General features: G+C 38.5%; 9 protein-coding genes across 9 annotated transcripts; 5 read left to right on the top strand and 4 right to left on the bottom strand.

Annotated features, from left to right (window-relative positions):
* Positions 1 to 30: 30 nt before the first annotated feature.
* On the bottom strand, positions 31 to 1,788 carry LOC106328179 (6,7-dimethyl-8-ribityllumazine synthase, chloroplastic-like). The gene is made up of 8 exons (XM_013766563.1): positions 1,597 to 1,788; positions 1,406 to 1,521; positions 1,220 to 1,315; positions 1,061 to 1,156; positions 832 to 910; positions 588 to 634; positions 425 to 484; positions 31 to 279 (listed from the first exon to the last, which is right to left on the bottom strand). Exons 1-8 carry the CDS (start codon positions 1,736 to 1,738, stop codon positions 241 to 243), a joined length of 675 nt encoding a protein of 224 aa, XP_013622017.1. The 5' UTR covers positions 1,739 to 1,788; the 3' UTR covers positions 31 to 240.
* A 119-nt stretch (positions 1,789 to 1,907) lies between these two features.
* Positions 1,908 to 4,016, top strand: LOC106328178 (4-hydroxy-tetrahydrodipicolinate reductase 1, chloroplastic). Its single transcript, XM_013766562.1, has 9 exons — positions 1,908 to 2,000; positions 2,071 to 2,284; positions 2,384 to 2,621; positions 2,725 to 2,858; positions 2,941 to 3,015; positions 3,085 to 3,186; positions 3,291 to 3,400; positions 3,491 to 3,578; positions 3,706 to 4,016. The coding sequence occupies exons 1-9, from the start codon at positions 1,984 to 1,986 to the stop codon at positions 3,772 to 3,774; spliced, it is 1,047 nt and encodes a 348-aa protein (XP_013622016.1). The 5' UTR covers positions 1,908 to 1,983; the 3' UTR covers positions 3,775 to 4,016.
* A 272-nt stretch (positions 4,017 to 4,288) lies between these two features.
* Positions 4,289 to 4,772, bottom strand: LOC106334125. Its single transcript, XM_013772464.1, has one exon. It carries the CDS (start codon positions 4,712 to 4,714, stop codon positions 4,424 to 4,426), a length of 291 nt encoding a protein of 96 aa, XP_013627918.1. The 5' UTR covers positions 4,715 to 4,772; the 3' UTR covers positions 4,289 to 4,423.
* A 2,196-nt stretch (positions 4,773 to 6,968) lies between these two features.
* On the bottom strand, positions 6,969 to 7,770 carry LOC106333394 (late embryogenesis abundant protein At1g64065-like). Its single transcript, XM_013771843.1, has one exon. The coding sequence runs from the start codon at positions 7,608 to 7,610 to the stop codon at positions 6,987 to 6,989; it is 624 nt and encodes a 207-aa protein (XP_013627297.1). The 5' UTR covers positions 7,611 to 7,770; the 3' UTR covers positions 6,969 to 6,986.
* A 2,213-nt stretch (positions 7,771 to 9,983) lies between these two features.
* LOC106335007 (arogenate dehydrogenase 1, chloroplastic) lies at positions 9,984 to 12,248 on the bottom strand. Its single transcript, XM_013773421.1, has one exon. It carries the CDS (start codon positions 12,124 to 12,126, stop codon positions 10,138 to 10,140), a length of 1,989 nt encoding a protein of 662 aa, XP_013628875.1. The 5' UTR covers positions 12,127 to 12,248; the 3' UTR covers positions 9,984 to 10,137.
* A 69-nt stretch (positions 12,249 to 12,317) lies between these two features.
* LOC106335008 (outer envelope pore protein 37, chloroplastic) lies at positions 12,318 to 14,425 on the top strand. The gene is made up of 6 exons (XM_013773422.1): positions 12,318 to 12,773; positions 13,135 to 13,221; positions 13,364 to 13,543; positions 13,663 to 13,757; positions 13,843 to 13,963; positions 14,207 to 14,425. The coding sequence occupies exons 1-6, from the start codon at positions 12,408 to 12,410 to the stop codon at positions 14,336 to 14,338; spliced, it is 981 nt and encodes a 326-aa protein (XP_013628876.1). The 5' UTR covers positions 12,318 to 12,407; the 3' UTR covers positions 14,339 to 14,425.
* Positions 14,426 to 14,556: 131 nt separating this feature from the next.
* Positions 14,557 to 16,767, top strand: LOC106335009. The gene is made up of 6 exons (XM_013773423.1): positions 14,557 to 14,839; positions 15,521 to 15,706; positions 15,836 to 15,952; positions 16,032 to 16,181; positions 16,288 to 16,346; positions 16,435 to 16,767. Exons 1-6 carry the CDS (start codon positions 14,642 to 14,644, stop codon positions 16,568 to 16,570), a joined length of 846 nt encoding a protein of 281 aa, XP_013628877.1. The 5' UTR covers positions 14,557 to 14,641; the 3' UTR covers positions 16,571 to 16,767.
* On the top strand, positions 16,539 to 18,077 carry LOC106335010 (probable thiol methyltransferase 2). Its single transcript, XM_013773424.1, has 7 exons — positions 16,539 to 16,623; positions 17,065 to 17,151; positions 17,292 to 17,398; positions 17,480 to 17,579; positions 17,646 to 17,692; positions 17,773 to 17,851; positions 17,920 to 18,077. The coding sequence occupies exons 1-7, from the start codon at positions 16,621 to 16,623 to the stop codon at positions 17,989 to 17,991; spliced, it is 495 nt and encodes a 164-aa protein (XP_013628878.1). The 5' UTR covers positions 16,539 to 16,620; the 3' UTR covers positions 17,992 to 18,077.
* Positions 18,078 to 18,810: 733 nt separating this feature from the next.
* On the top strand, positions 18,811 to 24,230 carry LOC106332955 (type I inositol polyphosphate 5-phosphatase 12). Its single transcript, XM_013771438.1, has 11 exons — positions 18,811 to 19,672; positions 19,766 to 20,018; positions 20,099 to 20,900; positions 20,968 to 21,095; positions 21,320 to 21,404; positions 21,491 to 21,656; positions 21,743 to 21,783; positions 21,854 to 22,121; positions 22,199 to 22,322; positions 22,890 to 23,250; positions 23,336 to 24,230. The coding sequence occupies exons 1-11, from the start codon at positions 18,811 to 18,813 to the stop codon at positions 24,164 to 24,166; spliced, it is 3,921 nt and encodes a 1,306-aa protein (XP_013626892.1). The 3' UTR covers positions 24,167 to 24,230.
* Positions 24,231 to 26,561: the final 2,331 nt, after the last annotated feature.

Genomic DNA, 26,561 nt, shown 5'->3' with positions numbered 1-26,561 from the left:
GAGAACCATACTTTTGATTGGTACAAAAAGAAAACTCAACAGCCCCAACATTCAGAGGAACTATTATTATTACAGAGGATTCAAAAAAAGCTTACAAAAGTATTCGACACAAAGGTAAAAAAGGAAAACATTTTGACAATCTTTCGAGGTACAAGTTTCAGAGATAGGATCGTAACGAAATGCGACAGAGCAAACAAGTTCTCTCATACGTGATCATTGCTCATCCATGGAAGGAGCAGGCTATTTCAGGTGGTGCTCAAACAACGACGCCATCTCGAGCTGCAGAAAGACAAAAAAGGAGAGAGAAAATTCAAGGACTTGATCATATGATGATAACATGACCATTTTCTTAATGTAATCATCAGGAACTTGTACATCTTTGTTCTAAGAGTATAAAGGATTGATGATAATGATGTATACTTACCGCTGTCAAGGCAGTTTCAGCTCCCTTGTTTCCGGCTTTGCCACCAGATCGATTCAGAGCCTGGAGTTTCAGTTTTAACCACAATATATTAAATAATTTAGTATTTATCCATTATGATGAATCAGCTATACATTTCATCAATCTTTCTTTAACACAACCTAACCTGATCCATGTCCTCGCATGTCAGTACACCAAATATGCATGGAACACCTGCAAAATTCGGGATCAAAAGCGTTACTACTACTACAAAGCTAAACTAAATGCAAGAGAAGATGACATCAACACTGTCTCAACAGCTAGAACTAAATTGATGGTGTATGAAAATCTCGAGAAAGGCAAAAAATGAAGCAGCACTTTCCTCTGTGAGTTTGGAAATGCATATTACACAAATGAATATAGAGACAAACCTGAATTGATGCCAGCAGAAAGTACTCCAGATGCAGCAGAGTTTGCAACAGCATCATAATGTGTGGTATCTCCTCTTATCTAACCACACAACAAAGGACACAAAAGTAGATAAAAAACCCAACTCTTTAAACATGTCTCAGCAACATAAGGCAAACTAAGAAGTCATTCATATGAATGAGCACATACAACCAGATGGCCCTGAGAATTGGTTTAAAGCAAGAGTCATACCACAGCACCGATACATAAAACAGCATTAAAGTTTCCTGATTTCCCAAGCCTTTGCGCAACAACCCCTATCTCAAAGCTACCGGGAACCCATACAACCTGATTAAACAGAATCTCATCAGCATCAGAGAAACTAAGTTTAAGACAGAAAAAAGATGATACTTGGATGTCTTCTTCTCTGACTGAATACTTCTTGAAAGTCTCAATGGCTCCTTCCAAAAGCAACTTCGTCACAACCTCGTTGAAACGAGCAACAACCTTGAAAGATAAAAAAACGAATCTTACCAGAACTCAAAACAAATCCTGAAAAAAGGTAAAGACTTTTGCGAAAGGAAAGAGAGAACTCACTATAGCGAATCTAAGACCTTCCCCTCTCATAAGCGACCCTGTGACGTGGCGAACAGCGTCCGTCACGAACGACGAGCGTAGCTCCTTCTCTACTACAGCGAGTGTTGACGCGAAACCTAACACGGAACTCTTAACATCTCAAAAAAGTATTGAGCTTTAAGAGAGACAGTGCGAGAAGGTTAAAAGAATACCAGATGCGGATGAGGAGAATGATAGGCTATTGGATTTGATTCGACCGTGAGGATAACAGGCGGAAGACGGCTGACGAGGGTGGAGATGACGGCGTGTTGTCGGAGTCAGGCGGAGGCACGGCGGCGAAGCTAAGGACTTCATTTGAGATGCGGTTAGGAGTTTGTGAGTGAGTGAGTCTAAAGAAAGATAACCCTCTCTACCGTCGGTTTAGCCAATTTAATAGATTCCGGTTAACTACTTAATCCATTGGTTTGGTTTAGAGATTTCCGGTTTGACGAAGCCCTAAAACTCTCAATTTTTGTCGCCGGCCGGTATTTTCAGACAAAACTGAAAGAACTAAACTTTTTAGTCTCGTGGAGAAGAACAATTCTTGAACCATAGGGATTATGGCTACGACGAACTGGTACCATTTCGATTCTATTGATTTTGTTTTTTTTTTTAACTCTATTGAGAGAAACATGTGTTAATCACAGGCTCACGGCGTCTTCAAGTGTGTTCCTTACTCGTCCAGTGAACCCTCGTCTCGCATTTGCTTCTAGAACGAATCAGACTCCATGTAGAAGCCGTGTTAGTTTTCAGGGCAGTGTGAAACGTCGTCTTCCGGTGGTTTTATCCATGACGGCGACGGAGGAGTCCGGTGAGGGGGCCGTGAAGTCTGTTTTGCCTGGACATGGCATATCCATCATGGTATGTGTCTTATGGAATGTTTAAGTTAAATTTAGTGTCTTTTAGCAATGGGGTTATGTTCTTTGGTGTTGGTTAAGCTTGTAGATTATCTGTTATCAGGTGAATGGATGCAGTGGCAAAATGGGGAAGGCTGTAATCAAAGCAGCAGACTCTGCGGGTGTCAACATCGTTCCTACGTCGTTTGGATCTGCTGCTGAGGCTGGTCAGACGGTTGAGGTGTGTGGAAAAGAGATTACTGTGCACGGTCCTGCGGAGAGAGAGAAGGTTCTTTCTTCCGTGTTTGAGAAGCACCCGGAGCTGATTGTTGTCGACTACACTATCCCATCTGCAGTCAATGGTATGTTGGTAGCTCCAAAATCTCTCATTTGATCCTTGATTGAGTTGGTTCTTCTCTGTTGTTGGGTTTATAAAGTTTTTGTGTTTTTGCAAAAATAATGTAGATAATGCGGAGCTGTATAGCAAAGTAGGTGTTCCTTTCGTGATGGGAACAACCGGTGGAGACAGGAACAAGTTGTATGAAACTGTTGAAGAAGCAAAGATTTACGCTGTGATTTCTCCTCAGATGGGAAAACAGGTATGTGTGTACTCGGATGTTTCTGGTAGAAAGATTTTAAGATCTTTTTAGCTCATATCTCTTTACCTTGTTGGTTCACTAGGTTGTTGCGTTTCTTGCGGCAATGGAGATTATGGCTGAGCAGTTCCCAGGAGCCTTTTCTGGTTACTCCTTGGAGGTTACTTTCTTACTTTTGTTAGTTTTATATTACTTCTTGCTACGTCTAATAATCAACACCAATATGTAGGTGATGGAGTCTCATCAAGCTAGCAAATTGGATGCCTCCGGAACAGCAAAAGCTGTTATCTCTTGCTTCCAGGAGCTGGGAGTGTCTTACGACATGGATCAGGTGCATTAGTTGTACTTTATTCTTTACATGTCGGCTATGACTTATCTTATTTGATCTCTGAATATGAATTTTCTTTGTATACAATTTTTTTTTTTGTGTGGTAGATACAATTGATTAGGGATCCTAAACAGCAAATTGAGATGGTGGGGGTTCCTGAAGAGCATGTCTCTGGCCACGCTTTCCATCTCTATCACTTGACATCACCTGATAAAACGTAATTCAATATCTAAAACATTATTTAATCTTCATTGTGAAACTGTGTATGTTCCATAACTAGCTTCCTTTCCTTTGTGGTTTGTTGCAGTGTCTCCTTTGAGTTCCAGCACAATGTATGTGGCAGATCAATATACGCTGAGGGAACTGTTGATGCCGTGCTTTTCCTTGCCAAAAAGGTTCTAAAGCATACTCCTTTTGCTCATAATGATCCTGTGGGACCTGAATCTCAGCTTTTTCTCGAGTCCCACCTCTATCTCTATAACGATGCTAATTGTTGTTTTCAACACTCTTGGTGAAATGCAGATTCGATTGAAAGCAGAGCAGCGAATCTACAACATGATCGATGTTTTGAGAGAGGGAAACATGCGGTGAGCTTCCTGAGTTTTTGTCCAAATGGTGGTTCTAGAAGAGCTGAGATAGATTTTACCAAATCATCTGCTGTGGAAGTTAGATGTTTGGTTCTCACTTCTGTATTTTGAAACTAGCAGTGTTGTTTGCAGTTACACCAACTGGTGTTTTGTAGCTCTTTTTTTTTTTTGGTCTATCCAAGAACTCTCTATTGCATTGTTCATGTTGACCTCTTTACAATAAATGTTACTCTTCTTTCTAAGGAACGGTTGCAGTGTTTGATATGGATGGGAAGTTAGATATGCTTGGTAATGGTGGTTGTGTGATTGTGTCTGATGATGAAGAAGAAGAAGATGAGAGTGACAATGAAGTTATCTACAGACGCACTCACACTTTGTAGAGAACTAAAGGCGCATTGCCTTCTTTGGATTATAGATATTTTGACACTTTGACCCATACAAGTTTTCTTTTTCTCGTTTAGGACCCATCAAATATACATTTTCACAAGAAGATCATGATCACCAAAAAAAAAAAAAAGAGACGATCATCACCAAGATAAGTTGATGACGAGTACGTACATGATCAATATCACAAATTTTTATAGTTATAAGTTAACCAAAACACGAAAAAAACAATCATATATCCTATAATTTTCTTGAATTTGTTAAGTATATTATTGACCTGTGATGCAAGAAAACAAACGAAGGCTCTTGAACTTTACGAGCTGATGACCTTCACGCGACGGAGAACAACTCTTCTTCTCCGTAGCTCCGCCGTCTCTTTTTGTTTCCCGGCTTGATAATGACGAGATATCTCCAACGGACCAGCGACGTCGGTGGTGACCGTCTACGTTCATTTCGTTTTGGTAAGACTCACGAGTTGTGGTGGAGGAGATACGCTCGTAGCGACGGCGAGTAAGGTTCTTCTTCACGGCCCTATACACCGCTGGTATTAAACCTTCCATTGATGCTCTATTTTTTGCTTCTTTGTTATGTGGATATCTTGTAAAGATGAAGAATATGGTTTTCTTGTTTATTACTATTTGATTTTAGATTTGTTTACCTTCCATTTTCTTCTTTTATATATTTATTTCTTTATACAAGAAATCTAAACTTCTCTTTAGTATTGTTTCTCCCATTTGATTTCTATGTCAAATCTTAGTTGGAATTCCACAGCTACACATTTTTTTAAAAAGATTATCTTTATTTCAGTTAGTTATATATATATGGTATTTTATCTTAAAACATCATTATTGTTATACAAACAACACTTTTATATGCAAGGAAAAGTGTGTTTGTTCAAGGGTGTTTTGGTACCTGAGTTATGCTACAAAGTCTAGAGTATAGGACCTTTTTTGTAGATTATTCGTGTAAGCATTTTGCATGTTACACTATCTATCACAAGTTTGTATATATATTGAGTTTAACATTGTTTGATTAATATAACACATTAACATTTTGTTAACTAAATGAATAAGAACAAATTTAAAACGTAAATCATGAACGTTTACTGCCTATGCATACTATGATTAAGACCTAAGAAAAGTCCAACCCGTAACTTCTTTTTTTAAAATGATCCAGTTGTTGGACACGTTATCCTTGATCTGATCTTTGACTCGGTGTTTGTGTCCAGAAAATATTATCAATTAAGATTGTGAGAGACTTTTCTGTTTGTTTTGTTTGCTCTACTTTTTTTTTGTCGACTTGTTTAGTTTAGGTTTATATATTTTGTTGAAGAAGACGGATTGAAGATGACCTCGCTCGTGTAAAAACGATATTTCTGTGAGTAAAGTTGCTTTTATAACAAGGAAACACATTCAAATAGTTTAATTAAATAGTTTAATTAGATAGATATGATATTGTTACACGAGACGAATCTTGAGAGTGTTGATTTAACTTCTTGGAACAAGAAAGTTGTTTAAAAACAGCATGACGCTGACTGCATCAACTGGCATTTTACTTAAGGATCCAAGTTTTAATTTCCGACCGGATCGGTTTCATGTAAAGTAGTAAATTCAGAAACTGTATTGATCATGACATCTCACAACATCAAGAAGTCCACGAGCACGATCGAGCTAAATCTCATCCGACAAGAAATGAAGTTAAGTTTCGCCAAGAAATCTACAACATGCTTTGAGAGCTTCCAGGTTTTGTTGGTGCATGGACCAAATGGGCAAATGGTGGTTCTAGAAGAGCTATGATAGCTTTACCAAAAACATGGCCGGTTCTGGTCACAACCATATGAAACATTCGATTTACTCTCCAAAATTTAAGAATTATTATTCATAGATCAGATAGTCTCCAAATTGCCAAAAAAAAGTTATTATTAAGATTAACATAAAAATGTTTATAGCCTTCTAAATCTTATCCAGTCTTGACAAAAATAACCGTTGGTATATAAGGAACTTTTATTTATTCCATATGTGGGTTCTCACTTCCTCTGCCTTTTAGGGCAGGCTTTTGAAACTACCAGGGTTGTTTGCAATTCACGAAACTGGTGTTTTGTGGCTCTCCTTTGGTATATAAGGAACTTTTATTGTATTGTTCATGTTGACCCCTTATTATAAATGTTATTCTCCTTTATGGATCATTCAAGTCTTTATATAATAAAGGTTCAGAAGTTCAACTAAACTCATCTAATAATGAATGGTGTGGATTTGAAAGTTACGTATAGCGAGAGAGAGTATTGATACTTTACTTGATCGTTGTTGTTAGAATTTGTTTCAAGTCACAACATCAAAGATGCTCTTTCACTGAAACCACACACAAAGATTAAAAATAAAATAAAACTAAAAACGATTGCGTCTTTGGAGAATGATAGATGCATAGACATAAATTAGCAAAAGATATCAAGAAGTTTAGATAAGAGTGACGACAAAGCTGATGATGCTTCTTATGTTAACAAACACAAACAATATTAAAATTAATCAAAGGCAACTTATCTTATGAATTTTTTTTTTTTTTAAAAAACTCACCTTTCAACATTTATCTTTTTCATGTAACTTTAAAAAATTTTAAGAACAAAGATTTTGCTGGTAATAGCATTCCAAACTTCACTTTAAGAATTTTAAATACAAATTTTAACCGTGATAATGTAGAAATGAAAAATATGAATTTTATAGTGACAAAATGTACATAATAATTGTAAATCAATCCATTGATATATTTTAATATACAACCAAAGTATTTCAATATCAACTGAGCAACATAAACGCTAAACCTAAACTAAGAGAGATTTCATTTACACCACAAACGTTGAATCACTTCATCTTTCAGATTAAGATACATCAAACACTTCAAATTCACACTTCTCTTGTTCAAAGCCACCAAGTGTACTTCACCTCTCAGTTTAGCTTCAATCTTGAGGATAATCAACCCTCTCTTTATATCATTCCTCAACCAAACAGATGATGCCTTATTCTCTCTGTAACTCACTTCTGTCCTAACCGCTGTCCTGATGGCACTGTATGAACCCACTCGCTGTCCATTAATCTTTATTTCACCAACAAGTCGACCATTGTACATGATATCTCCTTTACTAGTTGGAAACTCAAAGAAGCCGAAATTTGGATTCTCTATTCTGATCTTCATAGCTAGTGTCGCGTTGAAATAAGGCCATGATGACGATGTATCGTTGTACCTGAGGTTTCTTAAAGCCACGGACGTCACGCTTGTTTTAAGTGGCTTGGCTAGGACATAGAAACCGATGCTGATGAAGAGGCAGAGCAGAATGCAAAGCCCTACAAGGGTAAAGATGATGACTTTACCGATGATATCACTCTGTTTCGGTGGGTGAACTGCACAAGCTTCATCAACAAATTTGCTCTTTCCTCCATATGTTGTCTTGGCATAGCCTGACATTATAACTGATAAAGCTCTAGTATTGTTAAGAGGTAAACTAGATGATAACAAGAATGAGAAGTGTGTATATATATACTACTATCACCCATCAATCAACAAAACCAATTCGAAAAAGAAATGTTTTTAATAAGTTGGAAATGTAAAGAATGAATAGGTTCTTGATCAGCATGACATTTAAAGATGATGTGTGGTTTCCGAAATACGTAAGAGATGCTTAAAAGAACCTTTTGAGCTTTGTTTCACCTTAAAGACATAGCCTTTTTTTTTTTATCTCCACGACCTGATGCAAAGGTAAGGTATCAGGAAAAGTTTTAAGTATCAAAACTTTTTCTGAAAGACATTGTAACAACAATGTCCTCTTCTAGAAGAAACCAAAAGACAAAGACTATAGCAATGCAGATAAATGTGAAGAAAACAAAATGATAGAAAGCGGAAGCTATATGTAGAAGCTGGATAACCGGATTGACATAAATGATATAATAAAAGCGATGTTAAAGAAATAGACGATTCTAAAACCGAATATAAAAACGATACGAAAGTGTTTTCGCAAGCGGACATGGAGTCGATATATAGTTTCTTTCCTTAACTCTAAATATTCGCTCTGTAGTAAGACAAGACTGTACAAATATCGAGTCCCAGGATACAATCATGGCAGACAAGTGAAGCGAATATGTATCCTGGGTCTCGATAGTGTTTCGTAGAGTTTATAGTTCGAAAGTGTTTCGCTATTGACTTACGCTAAGGGATTTTCTATGTTGGTTTTCGATGTTAAAAGTGGTGAGAAATGAATGAATTTTCTCTGAGTTTATAGAGTTTATAGTTCAAATCCATAAGCGAATATTCGCTCTTCGAAAGTGTTTCATAGAGTTTATAGTTCGAAAGTGTTTCGTAGATTTTATAGTTCGAACTATTGACTTACACTAAGGAATTTTCTCTGTTGGTTTTCGATGTGAAAAGTGGTGAGAAATGAAGGAGGAGGATAGGCGATATTTAAAGAGGAGATGATGAGCGGTTTTTCGAAACTGTTGCAAACGGTATTGTCTCGCCTGTTGTAGTTCGGTCGATTTGCTGAGTAAGCGCTAATTGTGCGTCAGCCCAGAGTACCGACTCTGTTTCTGCCAATTTGAGAGTATCTTGCGGATCCATATCCAGATTGCTAAAAACTTTATTGTTTATTGCTTTCCATATATACCGTAAGATCCATGCAAAGTGATGATCTTCCATTTCTGGGGATACCCTCCAAAATAAATGATCCATGTTTGCATAAATTGATTGAAGGGGAAAGAGTTTTGGATTCGATTGAATCTGTGATAATGCCCACACCAGGACAACCGGTGGACATTCAAAGAAAACATGATTTATTGATTCCTCAGGTGCTCCACATCGTGCACATAGTGTGTCTCCTTGGATTTCCTTGACCTTAAATTTTTCTTAACCGCTATACATCATGATATTAGTTGCCAGAAAAAATGCTTTATCTTAGGTGGACATCGTACTTTCCATCAATACACTTTTAGCAGCAAAACCGATGGACCATACTCTGGTAGCATTCTTTCTATATCCGAGTACACTCGTTCTAACTGATATCCATATTTAACTGTATATCTCCTATTGTTTGTAAAATGTCATCCATCCCTATCTTCTGAGTGTACTCGACTCAAAGGTATACTTTCAATAAGTTTTACATCTTGTGGATCCACCAAAGTCCGAATAGCCTATGAATTCTATGTTCTCGATGTAACATCGATAAGTGAATCCACTGTAAGGTATGGGTAAAAGTTGTGTTGATTTTTATTTGCTGGTTTCGGGCGACTGAATATTTAATTATCAATTAAAATTGATTTTTGTTTCATAATAAGTTTATTTAAAGTTTTTACACACGAATTAGAAAAAATGTTAATTTTCTGTTTTATCTCTATTTAATATAAAATTTTGTTTGATTTTTTTTATTAATAAATTATATAATAAATATAAAAATTAGAAATATAAAACGACACACGTAATGAAAAAAATTAAAAAGCCAAAGTGAAACTTAACATGAAATGGTATGAATGGTATAAAAGATTATATTTTATAGTATACAAGACTCTATTTTATAGTATACAAGATATATTCCTTACAAGAAGACAATATGGTGTAAGCTTAATAAAAAACACCAATTTAAATCTAGTTATTTTTGGTATGATTTTCTATCTTGTCTTACTATTTATGATAAAACGTTTCTTCGTTTTACTCACTTAAAATGCTTTCAAGTACTACAGCAATTCACAAAAAAATCAATTTTTAGATTTCTTTATCTTGTCTTTTAATTTATTTTTTGTTAGCGTTCAGTGTATTAGTATAATTTATTTAAACCTCTTCTTTATCACTTGTGAAAAGTAACCAGACAGGTGAAGTAGCTAAGCCTTTTTTTCTTCAAACCCAAACTTTTGTTTGCATTTAATATCTGTTTAGAAACTTGAAACTGGTTGGAACATTAACTTAAGCAATTTTATAGTTTAGCGAAGATGGATTAGGAAAATTAGCTTCATCTGAATGTCGACAAACCAGTTGTCTCCAACGTGATTTGAGTCTCCTTATCATTTCCAAACAGCTGCTTATGCAGAAGACCATGTAGTCGTCCAAACAGCTGTTTCTTCAATGATTCGAAAGCAAAACCGAACCTCTCAAGCTGCTCCATTGCATTAGGATTGTATAAAAACAGTCCATAGTAAAGATCAAAGCTGTCACCAGCAGTATTCTCCACCAGTTTCAACAATGTCTCATAACCCTTGGTATCGACAGGAGTAGACTCCAAGCCCAGCTTCTCCAGAACCCTTCCCACCGTGTGCGTGATAAACTGCGATCCAGCCGCGTGCCAATCATGTTCAGCACACGACATCTCGACCATAGAACATCCTTCACGTGCAAAAATATCGAGAAAACTATCGCACCTAGATGTTCTTCTATCGTCCATCCCGATCCTAACCTTATCAAACACAAAGGAAAGACCGTTCCATCCGTTTTTACCACTCTCTGGACCAAACATGGGATGCGTGCACAAAATATCGAAATCTTGCGGGAGAGTTTGAAGGAAGGCATTCCTCGGGAACTCTTTTACAGAAAGCACGTCCACAAAGAGCGTGCTCCTCTTCAGTCTCTGAAACGGGAGCGACTTGAGAACTTTCTCAGTCGAAAGGATCGACGTACATAGAAGAATAACTTGGGGATGCTCTTCAAACAGATCATCAAGATCTGAATAATACGAGACACCAAGCTCCGCAGCTGCGTCAGTGTAGTCTGTTCTCGAATACGCTAACACCGTGTGGCCCTGCTTGACCATTGTTTTCGCTAGAAACTGTCCGAAGTTGCCAAACCCGACAATACCAATCTTAAGAAGCCTCGAACTGTCATCAGCAATATTATATTCATACTTGAAAGCAGCAACGTCTTTTGACCTGGTCATATCCAAAGAAGCATCATCATTTTGGATGTGAGATTTATGCGTCTCACCTTCAAACAACTGCTTCCTCACGACACCGTGAAGGCGACCGAAAAGCTCTTTACGCAAGGACTCGAAAGCCAAATCCATCCTCTCCAACATCTCAAGCGAGTTGTTATTATAAACAAACAACCCGTAATACAAATCGAAACTATCGCCACGTGTATTCTCAGCCAAGCCAAGCAACGCCTCGTACCCTTTCGTGTTGATCGGCGTCGACTGCAGCTTCAGCGTCTCCAAAACCCTACCCACCGTATGCGTTATGAACTGCGATCCCGCCGCGTAGAGATCGTGATCGGCGCAGCTCATCTCCACCATCTCGCATCCCCGTCTCTCGAACACGGCGAGAAACTTGTCGCACCTCGAGACTCTCGATCGATCTCCTCCCCCGATCCTGACCTTATCGTACACGAAGCGTAGACCTCGCCACGATCCGTGATTCGAACTCGCGCTCTGTGGGCCGAACATCGGGTGGGTGCAGAGGATGTCGAAGTCGTCGGGTACGTATTGGAGGAGGAGAGTCTTTGCGAAGTCTTTCACGGAGAGGACGTCGACGAAGAGCGTGTTGCGGCGGAGTCGCTGAAACGGCAGCGTTTTGAGGACGCTCTCGGTGGAGAGGATGGAGGTGCAGAGGAGGACGACGTCGGGGTGGCGTTCGCAGAGGTCGTGGAGATCCGTGGTGAAGAAGGAGACGCCGAGGCGGGTGGCGGCGGCGGAGTGATCGGATCGGGAGTGGGCGAGGAGAGTGTGGCCTTGGGAGGCTAGGGTTTCGGCGAGGAACTGGCCGTAGTTGCCGAATCCGACGATGGCGATTCGGAGAGGAGGAGGAGGGGGGGTTGAGTTGGGTGGATCGGGATCGGGGAGGGAGAGTGGGGAAATGGCGGTGGGGAGAGAGAAGGAAGAGGACATGGAGATAGAGGAGGAAGAGAGAGAAGGAAAGGAGAGGGAAGGAGAAGGAGAGGCGAGAGAAGGTTTGGTGAGGCGGAGTGTTGTTGGGAAGAGAGAGAGGAGATGCTGCGAATGAGATATTATCATTGGAGAGGCTGAGAGATGAAGAAGAGAGAAGATCGGAGGATTCTCATTTTGACTGCCATAGATAGATAAATCTCGTGGAGGTTTTCGCAGCCTGCACGTTGGAAAAGAAAAAGACACCGCTAAAGCTAAAGCTCTTTATTTTATTATTGTCTTAAAAGAATTTTTATTTATTTATAAAAAAAAGAGAGAAACAACAACCGTCCGTTTCATACGCTTCCATCGACACACTTGACTCCCTTGTGACGACTTCTCCACAGATAGATTCCTCCAAATCCACTTCAATGGCGGATCCTTCTCCTCAAAGCGCCACTCCTTCTCCTGCGCTTCAATCACCAACCTCTGAACCACCACCACCACCTCCTCCTTCTCTCAAGGGCCTGAACAGGCCTAAACTCCGCGTCACATCTGAATTCGACAGTGACAGTCTCCTCTTCTTTAACAAAGTCTCTTGTAAGATCTTTGACAACCTCGCCAAGCTCAAGCTATCGTTTCAGAACAACACTCAGCGACAGGTTTCTCAGCCTCAGGTGTCTTTCACTTCCAAGTACGTCTCTGTTCTCTATGATGTCGAGGAGAAGAATGCTTTTGTTAAGAGTACCGTTGATGTTTCCCCGCGCCTTCAGCTCAGAGCTCTTCATAATGTCAAGGTACGTCTCTACTCTCTACTGATGAGAAGAAAAAAAACACTTCTTTATGAGGCTAAATTGACGAAATGGGAGTAGATGTGGTGGTAGTTTGTCATCTATGGAACAGAACAGCAGTTTGTGTGTTTGATTGTGGATTTGTTTTTTCCATTGAAAGGTGTTGACTTTGGTTTCCTTTCCTATTGTGCATCTGGTATAGATAGATTGTGATTGTTTCTGATTAGGACGAACTCTCTATCAGCTGTTTAATCAAATAACTATTGAAACTTGCAGATTACGTTTGTAGGCTTAGATTCTTATGTTGGTTGCTACTATGTATTTGTGGATATAGCTTTGTCATTAATACTAGTGTATGTTGTTGCAGGCGCAACAAGGAGAGGTTGCTATGGAGGCAAATCTAGCTGAACCTGGCTATTCTCTCGAGCTTTCATCACCTGTTCCTATTGGCTATGCAAGTACCATCTCTTCTGTTTGGTTTTGGCCATGTTTGCATGTTTTTTTTTGGCATTTGCGAGAGTTTGGTTGCGTATACTTTTGCAACTTGTAACCTTTAAACGCTTATTGTAATGCTTGGCCATTTTCTCTTCCTGTAGCCAAGAGCGACTCTTAAGTTTCCACTTGGCGAAGTTTCAGTACAAGAGAAAGAAGTGGAGGAGGAGGAGAAGAGCAAGAGGATAGTATCTGTTAACGGAGTCCTCAAACGTCAAGCTATGAATGGTGTTTGTTCTGCTCTATACACAGATGAAGAGTTGAGGCTAAGATATGCTTATAAGGTTTGAACTTTTGCAAACTTTTCTTTTCCGCTTTTTTTTTTTCGTGTGTTTTGTACAATAACTTGTAGAAAGGTACACATTTAAGAGAATATCCTTCCTCGCCATATTTTTTCATACAGGACGAAGCATTGTCTTTCATTCCAACCATCTCCCTTCCTTCAAATGCTACTTCATTTGCATTCAAGCGCCGGTTTAGCCCTTCAGATAAGTTGAGGTTAGTGGCCTCTGTTTTTCTCCTCCGTACTCGATCTCATCTGCTATATTTAACATCATAATGATGATGATGACTTGGTATGCAGCTACTGGTACAACTTTGATTCAAACATGTGGAGTGCAGTGTACAAACGCACATATGGTAAAGACTACAAGTTCAAAGCTGGCTATGATTCTGATGTACGACTTGGCTGGGCATCTCTATGGGTAAAGCACCAAACTTTAGTCTTCTTTTATCCCATCTGCGAAAACCTTTTTCTCGCTCAAGTCCTAACCGATCATAATGTATATAGCATATAAAAAAACATTCACCACACAATCAATTCTACATAGCATCTGACTAGTCTGTGTTGCAGCAATAGAATACTTAAAAAATTGTATTCAGGAGTCTTGTAAGCTAGGATGTTATGAGATGATAGCACAACTAAAAATTTGGGGTTAATGCAACAGGTTGGGGATGAAGATGGAAAAGTGAAAACGACGCCAATGAAGATGAAAGTGCAGTTCATGCTCCAAGTTCCACAAGATGACATCAAAACCTCAGTCTTGATGTTCCGAGTCAAGAAAAGATGGGACATTTGAGTGAATCATCTTTGAATCACATAATCTCAATTTAGTACACTTTGCATAATCTTCTCTCTGTAAAACCCATAAGTTGACTTCTCTCATCTTTATATATCGATCTTTTGCAAAAGTTGCACGAAGACACGTTGACACGTGTAAGGGTATAATAGGTATGAAACTATATAGCATTGGACTTTAACAGCTGCAGTGAGAATATTCTCCGATTAAAAGTTTGTTTCTTTATGTGTTTGCACACTTCGTCGTCTCTGTGTCTATCTTCTTCAACGAAACTCACTGAATGATAGATAGACAGATATATAGATGAGTTCATTTCTACCTCTGAGGCTCGTTCTGCCTCTAACCTCACCCCTGCTTTCTCCTTCTCCGGATTCTCAAGCTCCGTCGCTGCTCAGATCGAAAAATCCCAACTTTAATCGCCGATACTCTTGTTCTTCCCAGTGGCAGCTTTTCCCTGGGAGAAGACAGCGATTCAGATCCTTCTCTATGTCTATTTCCATGGTAATGTCTGTTTGTTTGCTTAGTTCTCTTTGAGTTTATTTGCTAAGTTCTTCGGGCAATGGTAGCATTGGACAGATTGTGTTAGAATAATATATGTTTTGTTTCATGATCAAGATTGTACTTATGTACCTAAAAGTTTTAGTCTTCTGCATTAATTATTCTCAATTGCTTTCCTCTTCAATGGTAGATAGTTGTTAGGTGTCAGCTCCAGTTTTAATGCCTAACTATTCCCTCACTTCTTGTTCATACAATTTCCTTGTATTTCAAAGTGTATATCAAAAACTTCAGTGATTGTGTCTTTGTCTCTGTGCCTTTAGTGTTCATTAGAGAGAGACTTCATTCTGTTTTTACATAGTGTCTTCTTCTCATGATGAAGAGTTTTACTGATGAAGCTACGCGTGTTGCTTCCGAGAGTTGGTACTTTGATTCACTTTAATTGCGTTCAGATTTGCTTGGACTTGAAAGCATTTTACTCTGCTTCTTTGGAACATCATCCTGATTTGTAAAAGATATCGTCGGTTTGTGGAATTGTCATGGCCTTCCGTTACGTTTGATAGGTTTATATATAAAGAGCGTAATATATGACCTTGAGAGTCTGTGCTTGTCTCTCTTCCAAATAGTCTAAAGCACTTGTTTTTTTCTTTCAGCTTTTCGCTACTGATTTTTATATGATGTGTACAGTGCTTTCCTAAAGGCCATGACAACCCAAATATTTGGAGAAATGAAGATGATCATGCTACATGTGGGCTTGAGTCAGATGAAGATTCCGGCCTCCGGATTCCAACTCAGGCTCAGGCTATCGTTGAAGGATCTGGTTCAGTTGCAGTCTCAGAGCTAAATCCTGCCGCTGATGTAGATTACATACAAGTAAGACGACTACTTTCTCCACGCAGCCTTACCTGAATGTTTCATGCTTTATACTGTAGCTATATATGTAAGATTGGCAGAATTTGGGTATGAGTCTTATGCTGTAACCGTGCATGTTTATATTAACAGGAGCTATTGGCGATACAGCAACAAGGCCCTAGATCAATTGGCTTCTTTGGGACAAGGAACATGGGTTTCATGCATCAAGAACTGATTGAGATACTTAGCTACGCCATGGTCATTACAGTAAGACATTCCAGCTTCATCCTGTGTGTTTTTGCTCCAAGTCTTTTCTTTAAAGTATACCTAAAGCTGGTTCTTGCAGAAAAATCACATATATACTTCAGGTGCATCTGGAACTAATGCAGCTGTTATCAGAGGTGCATTGCGAGCAGAGAGGCCAGAGCTTCTTACAGTCATTTTGCCTCAAAGTTTGAAAAAACAACCTCCTGAGAGCCAAGAACTCTTGTCTAAAGTAAGCAAAAAAACTACTTCCAAAAGTCAGATTCTTGTTGTGGATGATTCTTTACATCTCCAATATACAATCCGAAAACTCTTCTCTTTTGCTATGTCATTCACAGGTACAAAATGTTGTAGAAAAGCCACATAATGATCATTTGCCATTACTAGAAGCCAGCAGGTTCGTGATTTTAGTTCATCATCACATTAATCTTCAAGAACAGATACACATAATGAAACTGCGTTGTACTCTCGTTTGTTTTGTGCAGGCTGTGTAATATGGACATCATATCACAAGTACAACAAATAATCTGCTTTGCGTTTCATGACAGTAAGCTTCTCATGGAGACATGTCAAGAAGCTAAAAATCTTCGCAAGATCGTCACTCTCTTCTACCTCGATTGATTCCACTATCTTCTTCTGGTAACCCAGAGAAGATACAAGTCTCGATGTAAATGGTGAATCTCCATCAAACACATCAAAACATATTCTTGTTTTTATCATCTTTTTGTCTAGATATTATTGTTTTATTCATCTAGACTGAGCAATTGTAAAAATGTTGTTATAATTGGATCAATTTATTAGAGAGTGTTATTCGGTCATCTATTTTAATAGAGTTTAACTCTAGACATAATCCACTGTTATCCGAATAATAATTTTAAATTATATTTTAAAATCTATTGTTATTGCATATAATATTTATAAATTTTATGTAAATTTTGGTGTTATTCAATAAGTGATTTATATCCAGTTTTAAAAAATCTTGTTTATTCAACTTTTAAAGATTTTTAATTTTTTTTTATATTTTAAAATAATTTGTTATAGAGTCTAATTAGTAAAATATTGAAATCAACGCTTGAAATCAGACATTAATTAAACATGGTCTTTCTTTTTTGCAGGGTTATGATGTGGTGGCTATGGCCTGCGCTGATCGTTATGTAGTTGGACTGGATATATCAAAAACTGTGGTTGAGCAATCATCAAAGGTTTGAATAAAGTTTTCTCTAACATGGTCATAACCTTATATATGTATGCAGTCTCTATTTTTGATTGAACTATGCTGATTGAGTCAAGAGTCTTTATGTTGCATTTAGGTCTAACACATTTTGTTTAAACCTCAATGCAGAGATTTTCCTCTCTGCCCAATGCAAAATACTTCTCCCTCATGAGTGAAGACTTTTTCACTTGGGAGCCAGTTGAAAAATTTGATCTCATTTTCGACTATACATATGTGTACAATCTTAATATCTCTCTTTATGGTTTTATACGGATATTATAGACTTCTGCTGCATTATATGACCACCATTCTGGCAGTTTCTTCTGTGCCTTTGAACCTAGCATGAGACCTCTATGGGCACAGCGAATGGAAAAACTTCTGAAACCAGATGGAGAGCTTATAACATTGATGTTTCCTGTAAGCATCTCTTTTCTCTGAAACGTTTCCTCACATTTTCTGACCAAAACATGCTTTCTTTTGCAGATGGATGAGCGTTCTGGATGTGCTCCTTACAAAGTATCTGTGTCTGAGTAATGTTCTCTCTTTACTAACAGCAACACTACTGAAACGTTGTGGACAATCTTCACTCTGTAGTCTTATAACTGTGCAGATACGAGAATGTTTTGATTCCTTTGGGGTTTGAGGAAATCTCCATTGCTGATAACGAACTTGCTGTAACAACACGCAAGGTAAATAATAACAAGAATCTAAGGCTTGTGATAAGGAAGATAATGTAACCTTTGGAATCAACTTTCAGGGATTAGAGAAGATTGGAAGATGGAGGAAGAAGAAGACATCTTTGGCGTTCACTCCACCTTGTGATATGTGATGATGCGTTGTTGATCATTAAATAAGCTTATACTAAGCTTCTATCTATGTAAGTTTTGTGATTCTCTCACTGGTAATAAATATCTGTTTAAGTATGTAATTGTATTATTCAACATTTCATCCTTTTTACTCATTCTGTTTTATAGAAAATGTCACCTCTTCTATTTCGTAAAAAGTGTTGAAAATGTCATTTTAATATTCAAATGCAATTTATACATATTTTAAATTTAATACTATTTGCAAAATGTATATTGATATTATGAATAATTTTATTTATTTCACATGTATTACTCAAATATATGTAATAAATGCATTTCAATTATTTTCATAATTTTTTTTGAATGAAATTTTTTTGAATTATATATAGATATCTTGGTCCCACAGAAATGGTCCAGACTAGTCAAGTGTTACCACGTGTCAGTCTCAAAAAAAAATCATACTAAAACGGAACTAGAACCTTTTTTAGTATAATGTGAAATCCAGTTTACAATTTCATGCTCGAATAATGGCAGTACAGTAATGTATGTCTGAATGTAATTATGATTATCGGTCAACATTAATGTTTTAATTTGTATGTTTAGTAGTAGTCTTTTGAGTGTTATGCACGGTCCCAGGTTTAAAATATATAATTATTATAAAAATCGAAACGGAGAAAATGGCGCGTATTGTCAATGAAAGATAGAGGAAGAGAAACAAACTCTCTCGACCATGTTTCTCCCGAACACTACGCTTCATCTCTCTCTTTTGTCTCTCTTCTTACATTTTCTTCATCTCCTTCGTCTCTTTACTTTCATTCCTCTCTTTCATCAATCTTTCCTCCATGGAAATTAACAACAACAACAACAACAACAACCACCACCACTCTGATACCGACGATGACATCCTCGCATCCATGAGCTCTGTTCCTCCTCCTCGTAAAATCCATTCCTACAGCCACCAGCTCCGTGCCTCCGGTCAAAAAGTCCGCCACCACCGCCATCGCCAACAGCATAGCCTCGATGATATTCCCAAACTCACCGAGATCATCTCCGGTTGCAGTATCTCCGGTGATTCTTCCGATGATGAGTTCTACCCTTACGCCTCCACCATCAACTCCTCGTCATTCCCTTTCACCGGAGACATCAACGATTCCGATGATTACTTGATAACGCATCAGCCTGAGATCGGAGAAGATTTTCAACCCCTTCCAGAGTTTGTAGGCTCTGGAGGAGGCGTGGGGATGTTCAAAGTCCCCACGCGGTCTCCGTTGCACTCTGCGCGGCCTCCTTGCTTAGAGCTGAGGCCGCATCCACTTAAGGAGACTCAGGTTGGGAGATTCTTGAGGAACATAGCTTGTACAGAAACACAACTGTGGGCTGGACAAGAGAGCGGTGTTAGGTTCTGGAACTTTGATGACGCGTTCGAGCCAGGGTGTGGTCTAAGCGGACGTGTAAGGAGAGGAGATGAGGATGCTGCACCGTTTCATGAGTCGGCGAGTACTTCACCCACCACTTGTTTGATGGTTGACAATGGGAATAGGCTTGTTTGGAGTGGTCACAAGGATGGTAAGATTATGTCATGGAAGATGGATCATGGACCTGATAATAAAAGTGATGATGGTGAGGATGATACTCCTTTCAGTGAAGGCCTCTCTTGGCAAGCTCATAAGGGTCCTGTAAATTCCATAATCATGAGTTCTTATGGTAATCTCTCTCGAAATCAAATAAAATTTTTATTTTAGTTTATAAACGCTAAATTTAATCTTAAATTCATAAGTTTGTAACTGGAAAATGTAGGTGATTTATGGTCATGTTCAGAAGGTGGTATGATCAAGATATGGACATGGGAAACTATGGAGAAATCACTTTCGATTAGATTAGAGGAGAAACATATGGCTGCTTTGTTGGTGGAGAAGTCAGGGATTGATCTCAAGGCTCAAGTTACTGTTAATGGTAACTGCAGCATATCTTCCTCTGAAGTCAAATCTTTGTTAGCTGATAATGTAAGATCTAAAGTATGGGCTGCTCAGCTTCACACCTTCTCCTTGTGGTGAGTATATGATACATAAAAGTTGATGCTTCTATCTTCTTAGCTATGATTTTCTAAAGGAGGTGTCAATATCTTTGCAGGGATGGTCGCACAAAGGAGCTACTGAAAGTTTTCAACACAGAAGGTCAGACTGAAAACCGCGTCGAAATGCCATCAGGGCAGGATCAGCCACCAGAAGATGAGACAAAGGTTAAGATTGCTTCCAATTCAAAAAAGGACAAGCCACATGGGTTCTTGCAGCGCTCAAGGAATGCTATCATGGGAGCTGCGGATGCTGTTAGAAGAGTTGCAACAAGAGGAGGAGCAAACGAAGATGCTAAAAGAACAGAAGCAATTGTATTAGCCGGAGATGGCATGGTTTGGACCGGATGCACAAACGGTTTGCTTGTACAATGGGACGGAAATGGAAACAGGTTGCAAGATTTCCATCACCACCAGTGTGCTGTGTTGTGTTTCTGCACTTTTGGGGAAAGAATATACATTGGTTATGTTAGTGGTCACATTCAGATAATTGATCTTGAAGGAAACTTAATAGCCGGATGGGTTGCACATAATAACGCAGTGATAAAGATGGCAGCAGCTAATGGTTATATTTTCAGCTTAGCCACTCATGGTGGTATACGTGGATGGCATGTGATTTCTCCTGGGCCTCTTGATGGGATAATAAGATCAGAACTGTCTGAAAAAGAACGGACTTATGCACAGACAGATAGTGTTAGGATTTTGATTGGTTCATGGAATGTTGGACAAGGAAAAGCTTCACATGATGCACTTATGTCTTGGTTAGGCTCTGTAGCGTCAGATGTTGGTATTCTGGTTGTAGGTTTGCAAGAAGTAGAGATGGGTGCTGGTTTTTTGGCAATGTCAGCAGCTAAAGAATCGGTGAGACAATAGTTGAAAGAGACAATATCTTAGTTATGTTATGTTTAACCTTTTGTTTCTATATTAGGTAGGGGGAAATGAAGGAAGTTCTATAGGGCAGTATTGGATAGACACAATAGGGAAGACCTTAGATGAGAAAGCAGTGTTTGAACGCATGGGATCAAGGCAGTTAGCTGGTTTGCTCATATCACTTTGGTGAGTTTGAAAACAATCCATTATACTGATAGTATGGCCATTCATTCTGCGTATAATAGTTGATTGCCTGGAACCAAGTTATTATGATTTTTTTTTCCGCTTTTGTATTAAGCTTCTTTATTTTCTCTATTTTTCTTAATAAATGCTTTGCTTTAAACGGAATTTTTTTTAGTGAACGTGTAATCATGATGGTGGTGTCCTGAAATGTTTTGATTTCAATTCAGGGTGAGGAAAAATCTGAGAACACATGTAGGTGACATTGATGTAGCAGCAGTTCCATGTGGTTTTGGACGTGCAATTGGTAACAAGGTATGTATTCCTTATGTCTCATTACCTTTTCTTCTAGCGTTTTGTACAAAGGCATGCTACCTGATTTACTTTGTATGTCAAACCAGGGAGGTGTAGGCTTGAGAATTAGGGTCTTTGATAGGATCATGTGCTTCATCAACTGTCACTTGGCTGCACATTTAGAAGCTGTCAACCGCAGAAATGCTGATTTTGATCACATCTACAAAACAATGTCATTTTCACGGTCATCAAATGCTAATAACGCACCAGCTGGTATATCTCTATGCCCATTTTTACCTCTCTTCTCTTTGTTGAAGGCATTGGCTTGTGTATATCTCATGTCTTTTAACCTTTTGCAGCTGGTGTGACTACGTGTTCTCATACCACAAAAAGCGCAAATGTAAGCCATCTTCTTGCTCTTCATCATGTCTAGTTTCTTGCTTGCCTTACACTCGTCGAACTTTCTGCAGAATGTAATCGTCAACACAGAAGAGACAAAACAAGACCTAGCTGAGGCAGACATGGTTGTATTTTTTGGTGATTTCAACTACAGGCTCTTTGATATATCATATGATGAAGCTAGAGACTTTGTCTCACAAAGAAGCTTTGATTGGCTAAGAGAAAAAGATCAGCTTAGGGCAGAGATGAAAGCTGGAAAAGTCTTCCAAGGAATGCGTGAAGCGATAATCACATTCCCTCCAACTTATAAATTTGAAAGACACCGACCTGGATTAGGAGGTACACATAAAGTTTTCCAAGTGTGTGTATAGCATATTGAGTGTTATAAAGTTTATCATTAACCCTCTCTTCCTCAGGTTATGATTCAGGTGAGAAAAAGCGTATTCCTGCATGGTGTGATAGAGTAATATACAGAGACACACGCACCAGTCCAGAATCTGAATGCAGTCTAGACTGTCCTGTCGTTGCTTCAATCATGATGTAAGCTTTTATTTCCATGTTACTAAGTGTTGTTATGGACCAGAAGACTTTTTTGGGCAAAACACTCTACTAGAACCAGAGATATATTTCCCTAGACCACACTCTACTAGAGCCAGATGTCCGTCACCACTCTAGTAGAGTCGGATCCACCATTAGATGCCCAACTCTTTGAGAATTAGACAAATATTATATATTACACATTCTTTATCTAATATTCCAATGTATGACCTGGATTAATTATTTATCTTAACAATCTTCCTTTCAGACCAGTGATCATAGAACTTTTGGCCTCACATATTCAAGAGATGTCCATCAATAGATGTCCAACTCTTCGATTAGTATGATATTGTCCTTATCAGTAAAAAAAAAAATTTGTTTCTGGAAAGACTTCTCTCCAAAAGACTTCACATTAAATGGAGTTAGACAAACTTATATATTAGGCTTTCTTTTTTTGTCTAATATTACGAGGTTGGATTTCGACTGCTTATATATCTTAACACAAAGATTCAAGCTCTTATCTTCTCAAGAGATTTCTAACAGTTTTGTTGTGGTGCGGTTTATGGACAGGTATGATGCTTGTATGGACGTGACAGAGAGCGATCACAAACCTGTCCGTTGCAAATTCCATGTGAAGATAGAGCATGTTGATAGATCAGTAAGGAGACAAGAGTTTGGGAGGATCATCAGGACCAATGAGAAAGTCATAGCGTTGCTTAACGACCTACGTTATGTTCCGGAGACAGTTCTCAGCAGCAACAACATTGTTCTCCAGAACCAAGATACCTTTGTACTTCGCATCACCAACAAATGTGTCAAGGAGAATGCCGTGTTCAGGATCTTATGTGAAAGTCATAGTACGTTGGGAGAAGATGAAGATAAGTTGGAGTTACATCCTTTTGTCTCGTTCGGTTTCCCACGGTGGCTTGAGGTATTAACGATCAAAGTCTTGATCAAGATTCTCTCTCAAGACTTGTCTTGTTAAGTGTTTTTTTGGTCTTGTTTATTCTTTCCAGGTGATGCCAGCTGCAGGAACTATAAAACCGGATAGTTCCGTGGAGGTCACGGTTCACCATGAGGAGTTCCATACATTGGAGGAGTTTGTAGATGGGATTCCTGAGACTTGGTGGTGTGAGGACACATGGGATAAAGAAGCAATACTTGTGGTGAATGTGCAAGGAAGTTGTTCAACTGAGACTGTGTGCCATAAGGTTCATGTTCGTCACTGCTTCTCGGCTAAGAATCTTAGGGTTGACTCCATCCCATCTAACTCCAAATCCACGGGTTTGAAGAAGAACGAAGGAGACTCTGGCTCCAAGTCTCAAAAGAAGAATAAAGGAGATTCTAGCTCCAAGACTCAGAAGAAGAGTGATGGAGACTCCAGTTCAAAGTCTCAAAAGAAGAACAAAGGAGACTCCAACTCCAAGTCTCAGAAGAAGAGCGATGGAGATTCCAACTCCAAGACTCAGAAGAAGAGTGATGGAGATTCCAACTCCAAGTGTCAAAATAAGAATGAGGGAGATTCCAACTCCAAGTGTCAGAAGAAGAGTGATGGAGATTCCAACTCCAAGTCTCAGAAGAAGGATGATGGAGACTTGAGCTCCAAGTCTCAAAAGGAAAGCGAAGGAGATTCAAGCTCCAAACCTCAGAAGAAGAGTGAAGGAGATTCAAGCTCTTGCAAGTTTCAGAGTGGGAAGAAGAACGAAGGAGATACAAGTTCCTACACGTCACAAAGTGAAAACAAGAGTGAAGGAGACACGACCTCGTACAAGTGCCAGAGCTGGAAGAAGAACAGTAGTAACTCGTCAACGGGGGAGGAGAGCCGGAGTGGCCACAACAAACGTTGACTTGGGTTTCAAGAGACCAGTAAATATACACTAAGTACGAACCTACTTAAAACTGTAGAATATACCAACGCTCACTTGTTTGTATTTTACATTCAGATACCAACTTTGATTTGTACTCTTTTCATTTTTAACATTCATAATGTTTTAAGTTTTTCTTAATTATATATAAGTACGTAAGCTTAGGATGACCATTTCAATGTTTCTGGTTCAGTCTTTTTGCTTAGTTTTGAGTCTTATATGTTCGAATTTCCGGGGATTAGGGATATGAATCCTTGATTTGAATGCTGGATATAACTCTAAATGAGTTACAATCTCATCTTCAATACATTTTTAATTGTTTTACCTGTTTAGGACAACCTTGATGAGTCGGACAATATTTCTGATCGACAAAGATCGGATACTAAAAGTTTTTCATGACCAGGTTCTGAAACAAAACGTTTCTAACAAAACCTGTGCTTTGTCTAGCCCATGTCTTGATCCGAACCCGGAAAAAAAACAGAGCTCACCAACGTTATGTTATGTTCTCCAACTTCATTAGTGTCTTTCCCTAGACTCCCAATACTGAAATCTAATCAGTATCTTCAAAATATTGAAATCTTGCTTTCCAAGTCATTGTTAGTTGTCATACCTGATTCCATGGCCTGGACCGAAGTTGAGTTTAGACTCACGGTGGTCTCCGCTTTGAAACGTGTTATCGGTTATGGTCACACCAGCTGAAGCTTGGACGTGGAGGCAATCTGTGTTGGACTTTGGTCTTGACTATCACACTGTGTGACTAGAGTTTTCAGATTTATTTTGTTTTTATCGTTATCGAGTTTTCAAACTTAACTCGGTGCTAATGATTGGTCTACCTTCAAATATAATCAAGATGGTGGTGGGAATCAGATATATGACCATAACATATAATCAAGAGTGGATTAACAACGTAAATAACTTAGGCTACAAGCTTATCCTATTCTACGTACGCAAGTTTTCATCTAGGTATAAGGAAAGATTGAGTCGCACTCAACTTCGATCCTTGAACATGCAGCTAATATTATTACGGCGCATCATGATCCTTTCATTGACCTTGATGAATTAATAAAGAAATTACTGGAAAAGTATAATTGACCAGTTAATAACTTAATTGATCATTTCATCTTGTATTTCTTGTTAATATTACGTCAATTGAAGTGCATGAACTTGAAAAACGTATGATTAAATCAAATGTTTGACTCTTTTTTTTTTTTGAACAATAATCAACTTAAGTCAAACATTTGATTTAATCATACTTTTTTTAACAGAGATGACGATAGATTTCGACAACGTTAACTATATCTAAAAGAAATTGGCCCAATATTTCCTCCGTATTAATTCCACCAACGTTCGTAACGTAACCATGTTATATATATATAACGTAACCATGTTCCACGCCACCATCGTTAACCTTTACATCACATATATTTCAGAAGAGATTAATTTTAATTCTTACACAATTACTCGGAGATTGATTATGAAACATTGTTGGTATCATCTAACATAAGAGGATGATTTATGGTGAGTGGGAACACAATATCACATATTTCAGAAATAATTTGATTATTTACCGTAGCATAAACTCTTTTCTTTTCTTTTGCTATTTATATTTTACACGACATTTTCCTATTTTTATTTAATGAATTTTCACTAGTACCTAATCTTTGTTTTCCTCCAAAAAAAAACAATCTCTGTTTTCTGGCAAAACAAAAATATCTCTAAAAGCCAATCGTTTGCTAAAATAATTGGCCACATGAATTTTCAGCATTGATATTGTGTCCCCACTCTCCGCAAATCATCATGCATATTACATAGGTAGCAAGCATTCATTGCCAATGTGAGTCGTGACCATTGAATATTAGGTTCCTCGTTCTTTTTCAAGCATTGATCTGTTCTTATTTAAGTTGCCTATTTGAATCAACAAAATTGCTAATGATGAAGGATCTATAAGCAAGAGGCTTAAATCACTTGGTTGCTACCTTAGAACACCTTTATCCCGGTTTCTGTTGGGGGTTTTAAGAGTTATGGTGCATTTAATTAAATGAAAAGAAATTAAATTGTATGTAACCGATCCTTAATGGGGAATTTTCGGAACCGCTTATAAAATGGGTTTTATGGGCACGTGTCAGCTAACGAGGAGAGGAGGATTTATTAATATATTTTTTTCTTCGTTTCTTTCTTTCTTCGTCTTCTCCGCTTCTCTCTTCTCTCGTGTTTTCCGAAGGACAACGAGTCTAATCCGTCGCCAAGCTGATGCCATCCTCCGCATGCAATCTCATCGCCTTCTTCTCTAGCTATTCTGTCAGCCCAAACTCGATCTCCACTCTCCTTCTCCAGCTTCACTCCCAAAACTCTAGTCTTCTACATAACCAGAACCAAA

This window comes from Brassica oleracea, chromosome C3 (genome assembly GCF_000695525.1).
Source record: "Brassica oleracea var. oleracea cultivar TO1000 chromosome C3, BOL, whole genome shotgun sequence".
In the NCBI taxonomy this organism is placed as follows: Eukaryota; Viridiplantae; Streptophyta; class Magnoliopsida; order Brassicales; family Brassicaceae; genus Brassica; species Brassica oleracea.
This window is presented reverse-complemented; position numbering and strand designations above follow the sequence as displayed.

Excerpts from the sequence above, each read along its gene's own strand:
- LOC106328179 (XM_013766563.1), bottom strand. The coding sequence starts at position 1,738 with ATGAAGTCCTTAGCTTCGCCGCCGTGCCTCCGCCTGACTCCGACAACA. Across the intron at positions 1,157-1,219 it reads TCAGAGAAGAAGACATCCAA|GTTGTATGGGTTCCCGGTAG; the intron begins GTATCATCTTTT and ends CTGTTTAATCAG. Across the intron at positions 635-831 it reads TTCTGCTGGCATCAATTCAG|GTGTTCCATGCATATTTGGT; the intron begins GTTTGTCTCTAT and ends CGAATTTTGCAG.
- LOC106328178 (XM_013766562.1), top strand. Across the intron at positions 2,622-2,724 it reads TATCCCATCTGCAGTCAATG|ATAATGCGGAGCTGTATAGC; the intron begins GTATGTTGGTAG and ends AAAATAATGTAG. Across the intron at positions 3,401-3,490 it reads TTGACATCACCTGATAAAAC|TGTCTCCTTTGAGTTCCAGC; the intron begins GTAATTCAATAT and ends GGTTTGTTGCAG.
- LOC106334125 (XM_013772464.1), bottom strand. The coding sequence starts at position 4,714 with ATGGAAGGTTTAATACCAGCGGTGTATAGGGCCGTGAAGAAGAACCTT.
- LOC106333394 (XM_013771843.1), bottom strand. The coding sequence starts at position 7,610 with ATGTCAGGCTATGCCAAGACAACATATGGAGGAAAGAGCAAATTTGTT.
- LOC106335007 (XM_013773421.1), bottom strand. The coding sequence starts at position 12,126 with ATGATAATATCTCATTCGCAGCATCTCCTCTCTCTCTTCCCAACAACA.
- LOC106335008 (XM_013773422.1), top strand. The coding sequence starts at position 12,408 with ATGGCGGATCCTTCTCCTCAAAGCGCCACTCCTTCTCCTGCGCTTCAA. Across the intron at positions 13,544-13,662 it reads GGCTAAGATATGCTTATAAG|GACGAAGCATTGTCTTTCAT; the intron begins GTTTGAACTTTT and ends TTTTTCATACAG. Across the intron at positions 13,964-14,206 it reads TTGGCTGGGCATCTCTATGG|GTTGGGGATGAAGATGGAAA; the intron begins GTAAAGCACCAA and ends TTAATGCAACAG.
- LOC106335009 (XM_013773423.1), top strand. The coding sequence starts at position 14,642 with ATGAGTTCATTTCTACCTCTGAGGCTCGTTCTGCCTCTAACCTCACCC. Across the intron at positions 14,840-15,520 it reads TCTCTATGTCTATTTCCATG|TGCTTTCCTAAAGGCCATGA; the intron begins GTAATGTCTGTT and ends TGATGTGTACAG. Across the intron at positions 15,707-15,835 it reads CTGATGTAGATTACATACAA|GAGCTATTGGCGATACAGCA; the intron begins GTAAGACGACTA and ends TTATATTAACAG.
- LOC106335010 (XM_013773424.1), top strand. Across the intron at positions 17,580-17,645 it reads TTATAACATTGATGTTTCCT|ATGGATGAGCGTTCTGGATG; the intron begins GTAAGCATCTCT and ends TTTCTTTTGCAG. Across the intron at positions 17,693-17,772 it reads TACAAAGTATCTGTGTCTGA|ATACGAGAATGTTTTGATTC; the intron begins GTAATGTTCTCT and ends ATAACTGTGCAG.
- LOC106332955 (XM_013771438.1), top strand. The coding sequence starts at position 18,811 with ATGGAAATTAACAACAACAACAACAACAACAACCACCACCACTCTGAT. Across the intron at positions 20,901-20,967 it reads TGTCAGCAGCTAAAGAATCG|GTAGGGGGAAATGAAGGAAG; the intron begins GTGAGACAATAG and ends TTTCTATATTAG. Across the intron at positions 21,784-21,853 it reads ATACCACAAAAAGCGCAAAT|AATGTAATCGTCAACACAGA; the intron begins GTAAGCCATCTT and ends AACTTTCTGCAG.